General features: G+C 39.6%; 1 protein-coding gene across 1 annotated transcript in view; it reads right to left on the bottom strand.

Annotated features, from left to right (window-relative positions):
• Window positions 1-15,795, bottom strand: part of Hecw1 (HECT, C2 and WW domain containing E3 ubiquitin protein ligase 1) — a 287,449-nt gene that overhangs the window by 115,611 nt on the left and 156,043 nt on the right. Inside the window, exons 7-9 of the mRNA XM_026410640.2 lie at window positions 11,223-11,365; window positions 6,911-7,011; window positions 3,934-5,298 (exon numbers count right to left, since the gene is read on the bottom strand). Of these exons, the coding sequence (XP_026266425.2) occupies window positions 3,934-5,298; window positions 6,911-7,011; window positions 11,223-11,365 (1,609 nt within the window). The remainder of the gene's footprint in view (window positions 1-3,933; window positions 5,299-6,910; window positions 7,012-11,222; window positions 11,366-15,795) is intronic.

The following is a 15,795-nucleotide window of genomic DNA, read 5'->3' as shown; positions in this document are numbered from 1 at the left end:
AGAGTGGGCAATCTATTTTTTGTCAGTTTGATACATTCACAGTCATTCGTGATAAAGGGAATTATTAAAAGAAGAAGAAGAAGAAGAAGAAGAAGAAGAAGAAGAAGAAGAAGAAGAAGAAGAAGAAGAAGAAGTTGTTATTGTCCAAACACCTCATGACTAATGATCTATAGACCAATATATAGGACTGGAATCTGATTTGTAACCTCTTGAATTTTCTTGATGGGAAGGTGGCATCAGAAAAGAACACAAAAGAAAATTATCAGAGCCTGATAATCCAGTAAAGGAAACAGGCCTGTTTAAGGGAAGTATAGCATTTATAAAGTACCATTAAAAACTTGGTGGGCTTGTGCAAAATTATACCTTATCATATGGATCAGTATCATAAGAGGGCTGCTGAGAGGCTATTTTTAAGATTTTGGGGGTGGAGGGTGAGACTCTGAGATGGTGCCTTTCCAAGATGGGTCAAGTAGCTGATAGGTCAAGAATGTCAATTCCTGTAGTAGGGAAAATAGGGGATAAAGTGGCAAGCCCAAGGTTCTATGGGAATTCATGACTCTTCCAGATGATTTGGAGGTGGAATCAGATAAGTCATGGTGCTCTGAAAAAAGGAAAAGACAAGAGACAAAGGAAATAGATAAAAAGCAGGAAGACTGAAACAGGAAAGTTTGAAACACAGAAGTGGGATAGAAGGAAGAAGAAAGACAGAGAAATTTTAGAGATAAACACATCCACAGAATGCATGCCTCAGATTATTATAGACAAAGCTTATACTGTTGTCAGTTTCACATTTATAATGAACTGAACAATGTATAAGAACGGTGTTCCTGTTTTAGGATGTCCTTAGGTGTGTGGAGTGGCCATGTGGATGGAGGTCCATGGTATCAGCTGATTGCTCTTGATCAGGACACTAGTCAATCTCCATCAAACTCTACACTGGTTTCCTCCCCAGCATGCTCACACTCTTGTGACCAGAGGACAAGGTTCAGACCTTTTCCTTCCTCTGCCCTCCATATTGGATGCACATAGCAAGTGTCCTATTGATCTGTTGGATCCAAAGGGAGAGAAACTGAAAAATGTTGGTTGAGAGAAATTTTTGTGGGATCTCAAATGTTGAACATTTCTCAGAATGTCCATATGTGGAAAGACGATTATTTCTTCTCTAATTCTACAGAGCCAATCAAAAATTTTTTAAAAATAAATTAATTAGGAAGGGAATTGGTGTTATTCTTAGAGGTAACTGGCAAACAAAAATAAAGATATATTCAGGAACAAAAGGCCCTTTTAAATGTTAAAAATATAACATTATTCCTAGTGCAAACTCTAATATATTACTCAAATCCTTTGATTCCTTGAAAATTCGAAAGGAAGTCAAGGAAGGTGCCCCTCATACTAGCACACAGCTCATTGTTTCAAACAGGGGTTCTGTGTTTAAGTGGATACTATTCTCATAGTTGGTTTTTTTATGTGTTTAGTGTCAGAAATAAAAAATAAAACCCAATGGTATAGTTGTTATGTCATCAGCTGCTGTATTTTTCATTTAATTCCTTTTAAAAAAAACCAACAAACTTACCTCATTGTAATTGTAATTAATTCAACCAAACAGGTTAATTACTCCTCCAAGCTAGTGGAAATATAATATATTGTCACTTGCCTGAGGTTAATGGAGCTGACCCCACCTGCTTGTGAACCCCAAGCAAATGCAATGATGTGATTGACACATGTCAGCTGGTTGAATAGATGGAGTGCACAAAAGAAGCAAGCAGTTCTGTTCCGTACCAGGACCCAGCACAACATAATCACCCTGCCTCAAATACAAAGCGAGTGTTCAGACCTGGTCAAACATCAGAGGAGGAAACCTATTTCCCTGTTGACAATATATGAGGTCTTTTAAAATTCTCTTTTGTTTGTAAATAATGACTAAACTGTAGAAAAAAAGATGGGCTGCCCACCCCAAATATTATTTAAAACAAAGTGATTTCCACCTAATGATGTGAGAATTTTCCTAAAAACACATGGTTGCAAGAAATATAAGTTCAAAGGATTGTTTTGGATATTTTATTATATGACTTTTAAAAGTTAGCCTCACTGTTTATCTGCCCAGAAGAACTCTTGCTTGATGAGAGGCAAAGCCCTTTACAGTATCACCTCATTTAATTCTTCCGATAAACTTTGAGGTGAATTCTACAAGTATATCTGTTTGACATACAAGGAAACTGAGGCACACACAGAGAGAGAGTGAGAGCAGTTAGGTCACTTTGTGAGGAAATGATAGGACTGAATATAAATCAAACCTCCAGGGCTTGAGCTCATGACCACAATGTTATCTTGCTTCTTTCATTCATCTGATGATAGCTTTTCAAAATTATTTTAAGTTGAGCCTTAAGAAAAGTTTTTTTTTAAATAGAGGAACAAGAGCTAAAAATTAGATAAATAATACTAGTTCGTATAAGTGTAACTTCAGACTCACATCAAACTGATCAGCGTTCTAAAATGATGTCCCTCCCAGATTTGCCACCAACTCACTGATGTGGGCATGTGTTCTCTTAAGTCTACTTTGCTAATCAAATGTACTTTCTATAGTTTTCAAGCAGTCTTAGAAGTCATGGGGGCAATAGTGTGTTGTTTTTTTTTTTATTGAAGCCCTTTCTTTGAGCTCTGTGAAGCCCAGTGTAGAGTGAGGATAGACCCCCAAAGGAAATTTCCATCCCATTTTCTCTCCTCATGGGGACCTTTCCATATTGTGTGTGTCCTATGGCTTTTCTTGCCTCCCTGTGTTCCCCCCCCCCCAACAATTTTCTTGTTCTCCTTATCAATTTGTGGCACTTTTCCTCACTATCTCCTTCTCTAAAATGTAGAATTGGGCACTGATGAATACTTAAGATTATTTTTATGCTCATTTTAGTTCCTTTTCAAAAAATTTGTAGGCAGCAAGCATTGTTTAGAGGCTGAGGATTTAAACATAGAGAAGACATTTCTGGCCCTTGATGAGCTTACAATCTAGAGTGAATACCACCACCTTATTTGGAGGCTAATTTAAACAGCAGAACAGCAAAATAACAAAATCTATATTTGGCTCTTTTAAAATAACTAAATTATTTCATATTATTATGTGACTTCTCAATTCCTCCCCACCCCCATGCCACTATCACTTGACTGGAAGATGGTTCACAGTCCTGGGTAAGGAAATGCAAATTAATATTTGATGCCACAGGCATGAGTAAGAAGGAACGTCTTTGGTTAAAACATAGAATACATTTTTAAAACTAAAAGTGGCAACTCCTGGATTAAAATCTTATTTGAGACAAAGTGATTTACACATTCACATTATTTTTCGCTTCAATTAACCAAAGTAGCCAACAATGACAGCAACAAAACTAACAAAACCAACAAAACCAACAATTATGACAAGAATTGAGCAGACAGAAATAATGACAAACATATATAGATTATCCATATACACGGGACTAGTTAAATTCTAAAACAGAGATAAAATCTGTATTCTTCAACTAAAATTAACATTACTGCTAATCTTCAGTGTGTTTTAGGAAGCCATCATTTACTTTAGACATTATTCACTGTCACCTGTTATTAGTCTTGGCACTTTGTGTTGATGTCAAGACTAGAAAGATAACTTACACCAATCCGTTCTGGTGATTAGTTAAAACAGAAGCACACAAACAAGTGCACGCTCACATTCACCTAGTTGTATTTCTTGGTGTGTATCTGAGACATGGTGCACCGTCAGCTATTGGTAGGCACTTATGCTCATACACCTCTGCACATACACACATATAAATACAAGACAGACATACATTGCCCCAGCAACCCTATTTGGGACTGGTGCCTCCTCTCTTGTTTTTAAAAACCGTATGGATGAGACCTGTGCCCCTGGTGGTCCTATTCTTACTCTGATCAGGTTTGAGGTCTAACCTTCTCTCCGATTGCTTGGACCTGCCATGGGGGACTCCAGACCTTCAGCGGTTCTTGTCACGTTCCCACCAGGGGCAGCCAGCTCGTCCTGCCATGGCCCAGCACCATTGGTCGACTCCGGGTCCAGCTCCGGGCTCTGTACAGAGTCAGGCACCGACTCGAACGCGCTGTTCTCCTCTTCCTCGTCGTCTTGCGACGAGAAGACGGTGCTCTCGGAGATCTTGGCGCTGTCCACGGAGGAGAAGCGCGTGTGGCTGGCGAACCGGTTGTTGCCGTTGTAGCAGGAGGGGCTGTAGCAGGAGGCGCTGTAGCAGGAGCTGCTGTAGCAGGACGTGCTGTAGCACGAGGAGCTGTAGCAGGAGGGGCTGCAGCACGACGCGTCACAGCCCTCGCAGCTGTGGTCCCCGCCTTGCCGGGGGCTGGAGTCGCTCTCACTCCCAGTGCTGGGATGCGTGTCACCTTCAGGACCCGCGCCATTTGTCAAACTACGGAAGTGGCCCCCAAGGTGGCCAGGGGGTGCCATACCCGGAGTGGCACCCTCGAACTCTTCTCCATCCTCTTCCAGGGCCGGCGGATCGGCCGCTACTGTGTCCACCTCGCTGAACCCATCCTTCTCGGAGGAATCCTTGAGGGTTGACTCCTCTTCCGCCCCGTCCTCTTCCTCTGCTGCGCTCCCACTCTGGGCCGACGGCATGCTGTGGAGCAGGTTATGGATGCGAATGTAGTGTGTCCGCGGGGTCTCGGGGTCCCCGCAGGCCGACGCGATCACCGTCTCCAGCTCGGACACAGGCAAAGAGCATGGTCTGCTTTTTCTCTTCACCGAGGCTCGCAGCTGCAGTCTGCCCTCTCCCTGCTCCAGGGTAGGCACATCCCCCTCCTCATCCTCTTCACCCTGGCCTTTCTCTTCCTCCTCCCCCCTGGCCCGGCTCTCTGGTGCTGCCTCCTCCTCCACCGGTTCATTCTTGTTGGCTGAAGCCTCACCATCTTCCAGAAGTAGCGATGGTGGTACCTGTTCATCCAGGTCGAGCCTCTCGGCTAGTTCTTCTGCACTCAGGGCAGACTCGGGGTCCTGTTGTCCTAGGGCCAGAAGCTCCCCAACCCCTTCAGGTCCCTCAGAGATCCTGCCATCATCTCCTGCCTCAGTGGCACCTGCCCCTTCCTCAACTGGCCTGGCATGCTCCAGGCTCTGGTGTCCTGAACTGTCCACTGCAGTGTCCTCGTTGGTTGGCTCTAGCCTCAAGCTCTCACAGGGCTCTGGAGCATCATTTGGAGGCTCCACACAGTTGCTTTCAACCAGGTTGTTCATGAGGCTGTCCTGAATTTCTGCTGACTCATGCTCAGTACTCAGGGAAATCTCCTCATCATCTGCGGCAAGAAGAAAAATGTCATTCTTTCCAGAAAAGAGCATTGTGGTGTTAGTATATTGTGCAACACATGTAAGTCTTATGCTAAGGGATTTCTACATTAGGATATTGAATGTAGGGGTTGGTGAGGGTTTCTCAATGGCCAGAGCTCTGCTGAAAAATTCTATTAAGAATGAGTTCTAATTATGTTCATGACAATTTGCAATTGTGGATATATTTTAGAATTCTGTTTCAAGGAATTTAATTAACAAATTAATTGATTTTTGATTAATATACCCAACACTACCCCAGTTCTGGGCACATAGTAGGTGCTCAAAAATGTTTGCTACTTGGAATGATTTCTAGAAATGGGGATAGTGGTGGTGTTTGTAGTTCCTTGTTGATCCCTGGCAAAGTTAATTGCACTAGTTTGTTAATGTTTCCTATGGATGGGTCCTGTGGGGTGCCAGAATGGATAAGCTAAGTTCTTAGGCAACTAGAGAGAATAGGGCTGGATGACAGATGGGAGCAATCACATCATTTGACTTTTACTGCAGTAGAAAAATAAACAAGATCTCCATATCAAGCAGCCATTCCAAGAGTAGCAACTATTATGATTTGGTCTACCTACTGTTTTTGTATGTTTAACTACCTTTCCCAGCTGCTCCATTGGGTCCCTAAAAGATGTGAATATTTCTACTTCAAATGAACTAGTGCAGATCACTAGTTGAAAGACAACAATCTTTCTGTTGAGGTAAAGCTATCTTTATGGCTTCAGTAAAGGAAGAGTCATTTTTATTCTCAGAGTCGAAAAGGCTGAATTTGACAGGATAAAACAGTCAAGGTGTTTTTTTTATAATCTGAGTTGTATATTGGGCATATAGAAAAGTGCAATTCAAACAAATTAAAAAAGAAAAGTGCAACCTGATTTAGTGAGTGAATAGTGACAAACTCCAGATTCAGGCTTCATTAGTTTCAATAGCAACTCATTATTGTGGTCTAAGTAATTTCTTAGTGTAATTTTCACATTGTATGGGAGATATGAGGAAAGAGCAAAAGTGAAATTCTGAAGCATCTAACTATTCTTATTTAGAAATATGTTTTGGAATTAAAAAATCGAACACTTGATGTTTCTAAATTCTTCTGTTTATATTTTTTATTTTCCCTGTGATATTATGAAAGTCAGTTATATAATCATAGTTCTTCAACAATAAAGCATACTTCAGCTACTGGCCAGTCAATATATAGTTACTAGGTAGAAAGATATGTTTTACCTTTATTCATCCACTCACTCGTATCAATTTCTAAACATCTCTTAAGCACGACCTACGTGGGTGCTGACAGTAAAATAACAAGGAATGGCTCCATATTCATGTTGGCCACATTGTTAACCCCCATTCCGCTGTGTAACCCTCTACCTTTGGGTCACCAGAATGAAGAGGAGCCTCTCAACCAAAGGGACAGCAACCTGGCTTCCAGAAGAGATCACTGGGTTCTGGGCCTCAAATGGAGAGGATAGAGAACCACAAAACCTAGGACATGTCTGGAAAGAACCATGGTTATTGTGTTTTAGAGAAAGGAACCACACTAGGACACTAGCCTAGGACAAGACATGAAGTTCATGCTGAAAATACCTGGGTGGATGGAGGAAGTGATCTCAAATCGGAATTGCAGCTGTCCACTCACATGATCTGTTGGAAGCCTGCGGCCAAGTGTGTAGCTGACCACTCTATCCCTAGAAGGAAATAAGCACCATCACAGAGCTGGTCAATACTCTCTTCTTAAAGACCATATGGTGTGCTTTCTGTGCCAGCAAGTGAGATGGCAAGCCCACAGAAGCCCTCACGAGTGGAGGTGATCTATTCGTCCAGATACATAGAGATGATCCTAAAGTAAAATTGGGAACCCACATATGCTCAACTGCAAGGAAATTCTGCTCAAATATTCTGAAGCAGAAGTTAGCAAATTACAGTCTATGATTTGGTCTACCTACTGCTTTTGTATGGCTGTGACTTTTAATATTTTTAAATGGTCGGGGAAAAAACTAAAGAAAATTACTATTTTGTGGCATGTGAAAATTATATGAAATACAAATTTAAGTGTCCATAAAAAAGGCTTTTTTTCCTCCTTTTGATACCAGGAATTCAACCCAGGGATATTTAACTACTGGACTACATCCTCAGCCCTCTTATGTTTTATTTTGAGACAAGGTCTGGCTACTTTGCTTAGGTCCTTGCTAAGTTACTGAGGCTGGGTTTGAATTTGCAATCCTCCTGCCTCAGCCTCCTGAGTCACTGGGATGGGTCACAGTGGCAGGCATGTGCCGCTTCTGTTCCAATAAAACCATAAATAAAGTTTTATTGGAACAGAATCATGCTTATTAGCTTACATATTGTCTGTGGCTATTTTCATGTTAAAGAGGAAGAGTTAAGCAATTTAGACAGAGACTAGCTGGTCTGCAAAACTTAAAAATATTTACTACTTAGCCCTTTGCAGGAAAAGTTTTCCAACTTGTTTTCTAGAGTAGAGGAGAGAGAAAGGAGAAGAGGGAGAAGGAGAAGGAGAAGGAGAGGGAGAGGGAGAGGGAGAGGGAGAGAGAGAGGAGAGAGAGAGAGAGAGAGAGAGAGAGAGAGAGAGAGAGAGAGAGAGGGAGAGAGAGAGAGAAGACAAAAAGACATGGGTGTCCTTTGCTTGCTTTTACTGTTCAGCATTTTACAATATATCCTTAATAATGGCTAGTACCAGAACATGCATGTTTTGGAGTTATATGTAATATATAAGAGAGGATGTCATCATGGTTATGGAACAGTCCATGGTAAGTCACATGCTACTGGATGGAGCAGAACAAGACTTGAGAGCTGTATTCCCTATCTTGTGACTTCCAGTTACACCAATTATAGGGCCCTTACATAGAAAGACTTGAGGCTCCAACCTGGACTCAGGTCCCATCCTATCTACCCACTCAAAGCAATTTCTTAATTACTAAAATGGAGGCTATTCAGGGGAACCAACCTGAAGCTTTGCTGTTATATTTCCATTAACAATTTTGCTTTAGCAGAGTAAATTGCCTCCATCTTGGTGGAAATAGGAATAATGACTAGCTTTTAGTATTCCAGGAATTAACAAATGCAGTGTGCCCAATGATAATAAAGGCATGTTCCCAAACCAATTGTTATTCAATATTCATTCTGTTTATTAATTTGTGATATTCATATAAAAGGATAAATCATGGACTGGTAGTGTTTCAGTGTTTCCTTCTAAAAACACTGACATTATGAAACAAACAAAATATATTTCAATTATCCACTAACTTAATATTATCTTTAATTAGCTATGGTTTAATGTCTAGTGTCAGAAATCCATTTAAGTAAAGCATTATATGTAGGAAAAATAGGATAAGCCACAAAATTTTGTCTATTTAGAGAGAGCCTTGGTGAAGTAGACTTTGACCATAAGAAAGAAATTTTCAACCCCAAACTCAAGTTGAAATCAGAGGAGACCTAAAGATAATCATAGAAATTATTTTTTAATGCTTTGCATTCATTTTCTAAGCTTTTTTCCCTTTTATTTTCTAACACTCAATCAACAAATATTTTTTGAGTCCCTGCCATGTACAAAGTGCTGAAGTTGACACAAAGAAGGTACTAGATAGTCTCTGTTTTAAAATAGCTTATATCCAGTGTGTGTGAGGGGCATGACTAAAAATGGCTCAAGGTGACACTTCTAAAATGAAGATAAGATGGTCAAGATTAGAGGTCAAGAGCCAGCTGAAGGCTAGCATGTTGCAGGTAAAGGAAAGGAGGGAGGGTGGGAAATGTGTGTGTGTGTGTGTGTGTGTGTGTGTGTGTGTGTGTGTGTGTCATGCTCATGCCTAAAATGGAAAGGCTCAAATACAGCAGTGCAGGTAGAGAAAGCATTTTCTAAAGCAATGGATTCAGGAGACTTTTTGGGCAGAGTATTTTCTGAGGGCAGAGGGGAGCTGTGGTGGGAGGTGGATTTGCTTCTGCTACGTGTGTGCTCTGGGTTCTGCCATGGTCCAGGCCAAATGACTACTGCTTTCATGGCCATCACTCCAATGCCCTGTTCCTGCCTACATTGGGACATCTCCAGCATTGGCAGCACGGTGAGGTGGCCTCAAGGGGCAGTGGGAAGTGGCAGGTCTTGGAGGAAAAGCTGCTTTCCCTGGCCACCAGGGGCGTGGTGTGTTATCCCATCAGAATTGGGGAGAAGAGAGCACCTCCATGGCTTGCTTCCTTTTAGAGAGGGATTAAGCTCAGTTACACGCATCTGTGCTTCTCCTTTTCCCTATTTGATAAGGACACTAGGAAAATGGAACTAACTTTGCTCAGGGGAGACCCTTTTCTTGTTTTCACCACTTGGTACCTTTCCATAGTAGGAGGCTGGGAGAGGGGCATGACAAGAAGAAATGAGCCACACTCTGACTTATGAAAAGTACTCAACATGGAAGAGCAGGTAGGTTCCCTCTGCACCTGTAGTGGTAGGTTCAGTTCAACAGGTACTAACTGAATATCTAATACATGGTAGGCAGCAATGTGCTCAGTGCTCTGGTTGAAAGACCCCTACTCAGCTCCTCTGTTTGTCCTTCATCCTGCCCCTGGCATAGTGATAACAGGGTGAGAGCAGACAGTAGACCAGAGAAGGAAAGAAATGAAAAGTGTGACCAATGATAAACTGAATCAGTCCCAGGAATCCTGCAAGGAGCCTTTTGTCGGGGGCTGGGCATACTTGGTTTTTGGAGAGAGGCACGTGTGTGTTTGACCCTGGCTGCATCTCTGCCACTCACTAGCCATATGCTTAGGTAATTAGTTATCTGTTCTAAGCCTCATTTCTTCACATTGGAGGAACAGTGATAATGCCCAAGTCACAGAAGTGTTCTGAGGATTAAATGGAATAATGAAGAGCACAAGGAATACCATTCCCTTTTGAGTTCCTACTATGTGCCAGTGACTGTGTTAGGTTCTTTACGTAGACTTTTTGTTTGCATGATCCTCGCAACCATGAAGTGCAAACACTGCTGGGCGGGCTCTGTAAAGTCAAATCCCTTCGGTTTGTGAGGCAGTGGCATGTCTCTGTACACACAGCCGCACATGTGCTAGAAGGTTTCAATTAAATATCCTTCTGGTAATAATTAGTGGTGCCAAAGTCTTTCTGAAAATCAAAAGAACTTTAAATTAAGACAGGTGACTATTCTGCATAATTTTTCTCATCCTTTGATACTATTGTGAGGGTTATATTGTATGAAAGCATATGTTTATAGCCAGAGTTATACTTAGTTGCTGTTACCCAAGGAAATACATATTATACATACATATTATACATATTATACATTTGGCCATAGTTCACTTTAGTAAGAACTATGAGTGGACACAAGAGTAAAAGGTCCAAAACTCAGAGACATTCTCATATACAATTTGATTTTGCAAACAACATAATTGCTGGTATTCCATGAGAATGCATGTTTTCAAAATTTCATCTGTTCTATCTAGCATTTTCTGTAAACACTAGCATCTCTTGAGAAACTCTGTCCAAGTAATTTTGCATTTCACCTTGCTATGGAAATATCACATATGATTAAATCCTACATACAAGAGAGTAAATAAGTGAAATGATATTCTTTATAGTAAAACAAACTTCCATTTCTACCTTTATAGAAAAGTGCTTCATTGATGGTTTATTTTAGTTATTACCTTAGACTTCTGTATTGTCTTGCACATATAACCAGTCACACACAAATAAAGGAAAGGGAAGGATTTGTTTAATTGAATGTTGTGGCTAAGGCATTAAAATTAAGGGGAGAGGCCAAGGAAACATAACTCTGTTATAATTTAACTCTCCATAAGACTCTATTATTGCAGCTTACAGGTGTTGTGGGGCATGGCCTACTGGCTGAAGCCTAGTGATATGAGATCCCAGTCACAGGTTTACCCTATGGCGTGTCTCTCCAGGAGTCTCTGGACAGGCATCGACAGCTTTCCCAAAAAGCGCTTGATGATGGGGCGGCTCTTGGCAAACTTGTCTTTCACCTCAATTTCCAGCACATCAGTGGGCAAGGACACAAAACTGAATTGCTGCAATGAAAGAATATGTCACATCAATTAACTGAGAGGTTCAAGGGCTGGCCAGTTCCCAGTCCATCTGCCTTGAGTACGTCATTGTAAAAAGCCCCAGCTGCAATATTTATATCAAGGTCTTAGAAACGCTGTGAGCTCTGCTTATTCAGTAAATGAGGGGTGACAATGAGATGCTCCCTCAAGGCTTCAAAATGGGGTTATTCTTTAAGATCCAAATAAATACAATCAGCACAAATGAACGAGAAAGAATGCTACCCAGGTCTCACCCTACTTGACCAAAGCCATTATCATATATGAAGAAAGAACAAGTACAAACCCACCTATAATTAAGGACATGGGCTTTTAATCAACAAAGTCATGTTGTATTTCATGAGTATAATGTCAGAGATTTTTTTTGACAAGTTTCATGAAGCCTCATCCTTGAGAGTGGGAAAAGACAAGAACTTTCATTCTGTGTTGGCAGGGATGTAAATTGATTTGATCTTTGGGAAGGGAATTACAGATATTTATTGGTATTCTTAAACTACAAATCCCTTCGACCAATAATTTAAATTCTGGGATTTTCCTTCTGAATGAACTCACACAAGTATGCAAAAAAGATATATTTTATAAGGCTGTTCATTGGAGCATTACTAACAATAGCAAAAGACTGGAAAAGCAAAACCAAAATGAAATAACAATAAAAAAAGTTCCAAAACTGTATATCATTAGGAAGCTAGGTAAATAAAGGATCGTAAATATTTGAAACAGAGAACTCCACTGTCATTAAAAAGAAACAGGTAGATCCCCATGCACTGACTAAATGAAAAAAGCAGAGCACAGAGGAATATGAAGAGTGGGATTCCATTTGTACTTAGAACCACAGGGAAAATACCTGGAGGTTATCCTCCGAACTTCGAACTTGTTAGGAGCACACTGGTAGGAAGGAGAGGAAGCTGGTCTTTTCCATTTTATTTCATTCAATTCTAAATTGTTCATTTGTTAATTAGCATATGGTGTGGCTTAAAATGAAAGCATCAAAGAAAGACTGTGACCATCAGAAGTTGGCTTGATCATCAATAAAGGTGCAGAAAGGAGACTCGGAAGTGAACATTGACATTGCCCAGCCTGGACTATCTTATCTGGGAGGAGAAAGTCATAATTCACCTTAAACCTTACTGTTCACTTAATCAAAGGCTGTGAAACAGTTGAAAAATAGAATTTGTTTCTTTTATTCTGATTAATTCCTGATAGCAAATATTTTAACTTCAGTTGATTTCTCTTTACAGAGATAAAATATGTTGGGCATGCTAATGTTAATATCTCCTCTGTTGCAGTCAGGATGGGCTGGGGCATGGTGTAGTAACAATCAAATTCCAAATCTTTGTGACTTACAATGATAACATTGGATTCCTTGTTCTCATGTTCATTGTGGGATGTTGGAGCAGCCACCCTCTCAAACATTACCAGTCTCTGAGAGGTGAAGAAAACTCAAGAGAGTTTCCTCTTGCAAATCAATATTCACTTCCAAACACAATTCCTCATCAGAACTGGACACATGCCCCATTCAACCTCAGGAAGCAGGAAGAACAATTCTACAGTGTATCTGGGAGGTTTATAAAGAGCAGAAATATTTGGCAAATAGTACTAATGACTTCCATACTCTCCATGTGGTACTTCTACTTTCTTTATCTATATCTTTATATGTATACATAAAATTATAGATATTTACGGGGCACCAAATGATGTTTCACTAAATGTATACGTTTCGTAATGTTCAAATAAGGGGCTAAGTATATAGCCTAAATATTTATATATTTATCATTTGTTGTGAATACACACAGTACCTTTTCTTCTAGCTTTTCTGAAATACACATTATCATTATCTGTAGTTACTCTACTGCACAACAGAATACCAGAGCTTATTTCTCCTATTTAACTTCGATTTAGTACCCAAGTATCAACCTTTCTCCATCTTTCCCTCCTTTATTCTCCTTAGTCTCTGGTAACCCTCTTTTCTCAAATTACATGATGAAATGAAATTTTTAATAGCTAAAAACTTTTAAAACTTTTTAAAGATTTCATAATGGTGAGATCATAACGTATGTGCCTGACTTCTGGTATTTCTAATTACATTTATAAATTAGTTTCAATTAACTACAACATAATTTGTAAGAATTAATCATGCCTGGTACTGAAAAAACTGAATTTTGGGATGCCAAGCATGAGGTTCAAGTTCAGAAACAGGTACTACTCTAAGAAGGTCTGTGTAAGTGAGATTTCAGTTGCCCCAACTGTCTGAGGTCCTCAAAAATTCTAAAGTCCAGTTACTCCATTGTGGAGTGTATTATAGTAGATCATCTGAACTAAATGCTCAACAAAAAGGTTAGAAACAAGCTGGATGTGGTGGCACACACCTGTAATCCCAGTGGCTCAGGAGGCAGAGGCAGGAGGATCACAAGTTCAAAGCCAGCCTCAGAAAAAATGAGGTGCTAAGCAACTCAGTGAGACCCTGTCTCTAAATAAAATACAAAATAGGGCTGAGGATGTAACTCAGTGGCAGAGTGCCCCTGAATTCAACCCCTGGTACCTCCCCCCCCAAATTAGAAACACTATAGTGTATGCATCTGATAGAACTGTTTCTAGTTAGCATAATTTAAATTATAATTTTTATATAATTATGTACAATTACAATATAATTAACACATATTAAATGCTAATAAGATAGGAAATGCTTGTTATATAATGTTATGTGACAAAAGCAGGACAAATAATTACATATCATTCATGATCATAATACCATAATGTTTATAATATGATAGAAAAATGCCTGGAAATAGTTACAATAAATTTTAATAGCAGTTGTTTGACCAAACAAGAACACTTTTCCCCCATTTCCTTTTTATATTTTCTATGCTTTCTGTAGTATCTATTAATGAAAAACTTAATAGCCTTTATTGAAATGAGATACACCTATGGTATCCTGCATGGGACACTGAAGTGAACTTATCACAATATATTCTAGAACTCAGTGGCAACTCCTGGGTTATTTCCTCTTTCCACACAACTTCTTTCTTAATCCCCCTTCCCTTGTCCATTCTTCATCCCAAACTTCAACCTCTCCCCACCAGGCCCTTATCTCCATGCCATGGTCATTGGAGTTCACATGCCTCAGATCCCTAGGCCAGGCTCTGCTAAGGACTGGAGAGCAGCTATCTATTCAGGACAGGCTAGTTGAGCCTAAGGCGAGGGAATGAATTTTGCCTGGATGCAACAGCTGATCTGGCTTTTACTTCAAGTCTCTGAAAAACCTTAAGAATAAGATAAACTTGGCTTTTATTCCTAGATCTGCACATAAAAATTCCTGACTCTATCAATCACAGCCTCTTCAAACCTTAGCATCCTCGTCTGTAGAATGGGAAAATAAGGCCCATGCCATGTTAAATAAAGTGGGTATTTCCCTTTCCATTCCTTTTTTCTCAGACAGACTCTATCTACCCCATCCTCTGCCATCTCCTCCTTTTGCATCTCCCATTGTTGGACTTCCTTCAATTTTACTAATTTCAATTGTCCCTTAATGACCAGTGATTGTATACAGGTGTCTGTAGTAATCCATAGGCCTGTTTCAAATGTTCAATGTCCAGACATTGTTTGTAAATTGATAAATATGTGTACTAAGCCCCCAAATTAGACAATCAACACAACTTTAGTAATCCACCGCATGAAGAATGAGACTCTATTTGCATAGAATTGAATGTTGTGTAATAGCATAGTCACTGCATAAATACCTATGTCCTCATTGTACATCATTTATAATCCCAAGAAGGTACTTCAAAATGTCTTAGAATTGTTTTCAATTTAGGGGAAATAACAGATTATTCCACTAAATTCTAAAATCATATGTTGACAAGGGCCTGGTTTACCAGGTTAGATTCCCAAAACAATTCCACATTTTATTAGGAGACTGCAAGATCTTTTCCTTATGGGTAAATGTAAGCTATTGACATTATCATTACCACCTTTCTCTTACCCAAAAACATGAAAAGGTTGGAAAATAAGTATATTTTTACTTATCACCAATATAACTGCTGACTTATTTTTTAATATTGAAAGAGCATTTTAAGAGACTCTGAAAAAGCATAGAAACTAAGAATTGGAAATTTTAAGAGAACCTAAATTTTAAAATGAAATTTTCACACAGATGTTTTCTCTTTACACAAAACTTACCAAACAAGTTACATGTGAATGTCCTGCTTAAATTTTTAAAAGTCAGCTACTTTTCATTCAAAAGAAGTGGAAAATTATCTAAGATCTGAGATATAGGGGTAAATGATGAGCTATACATATCTAATTCAAATTACTTTAAAACCCAAATATAAAGCAATTTTTTTCTTATAAAAATAGATATTCATTATTCCCTTTCCCAAGATTAATTATGTTAAAGAGAA

Source organism: Urocitellus parryii, chromosome 3 (genome assembly GCF_045843805.1).
Source record: "Urocitellus parryii isolate mUroPar1 chromosome 3, mUroPar1.hap1, whole genome shotgun sequence".
In the NCBI taxonomy this organism is placed as follows: domain Eukaryota; kingdom Metazoa; phylum Chordata; class Mammalia; order Rodentia; family Sciuridae; genus Urocitellus; species Urocitellus parryii.
The sequence above is the reverse complement of the archived record's forward strand: the minus strand, read 5'-3'. Positions and strand labels throughout refer to the sequence as shown.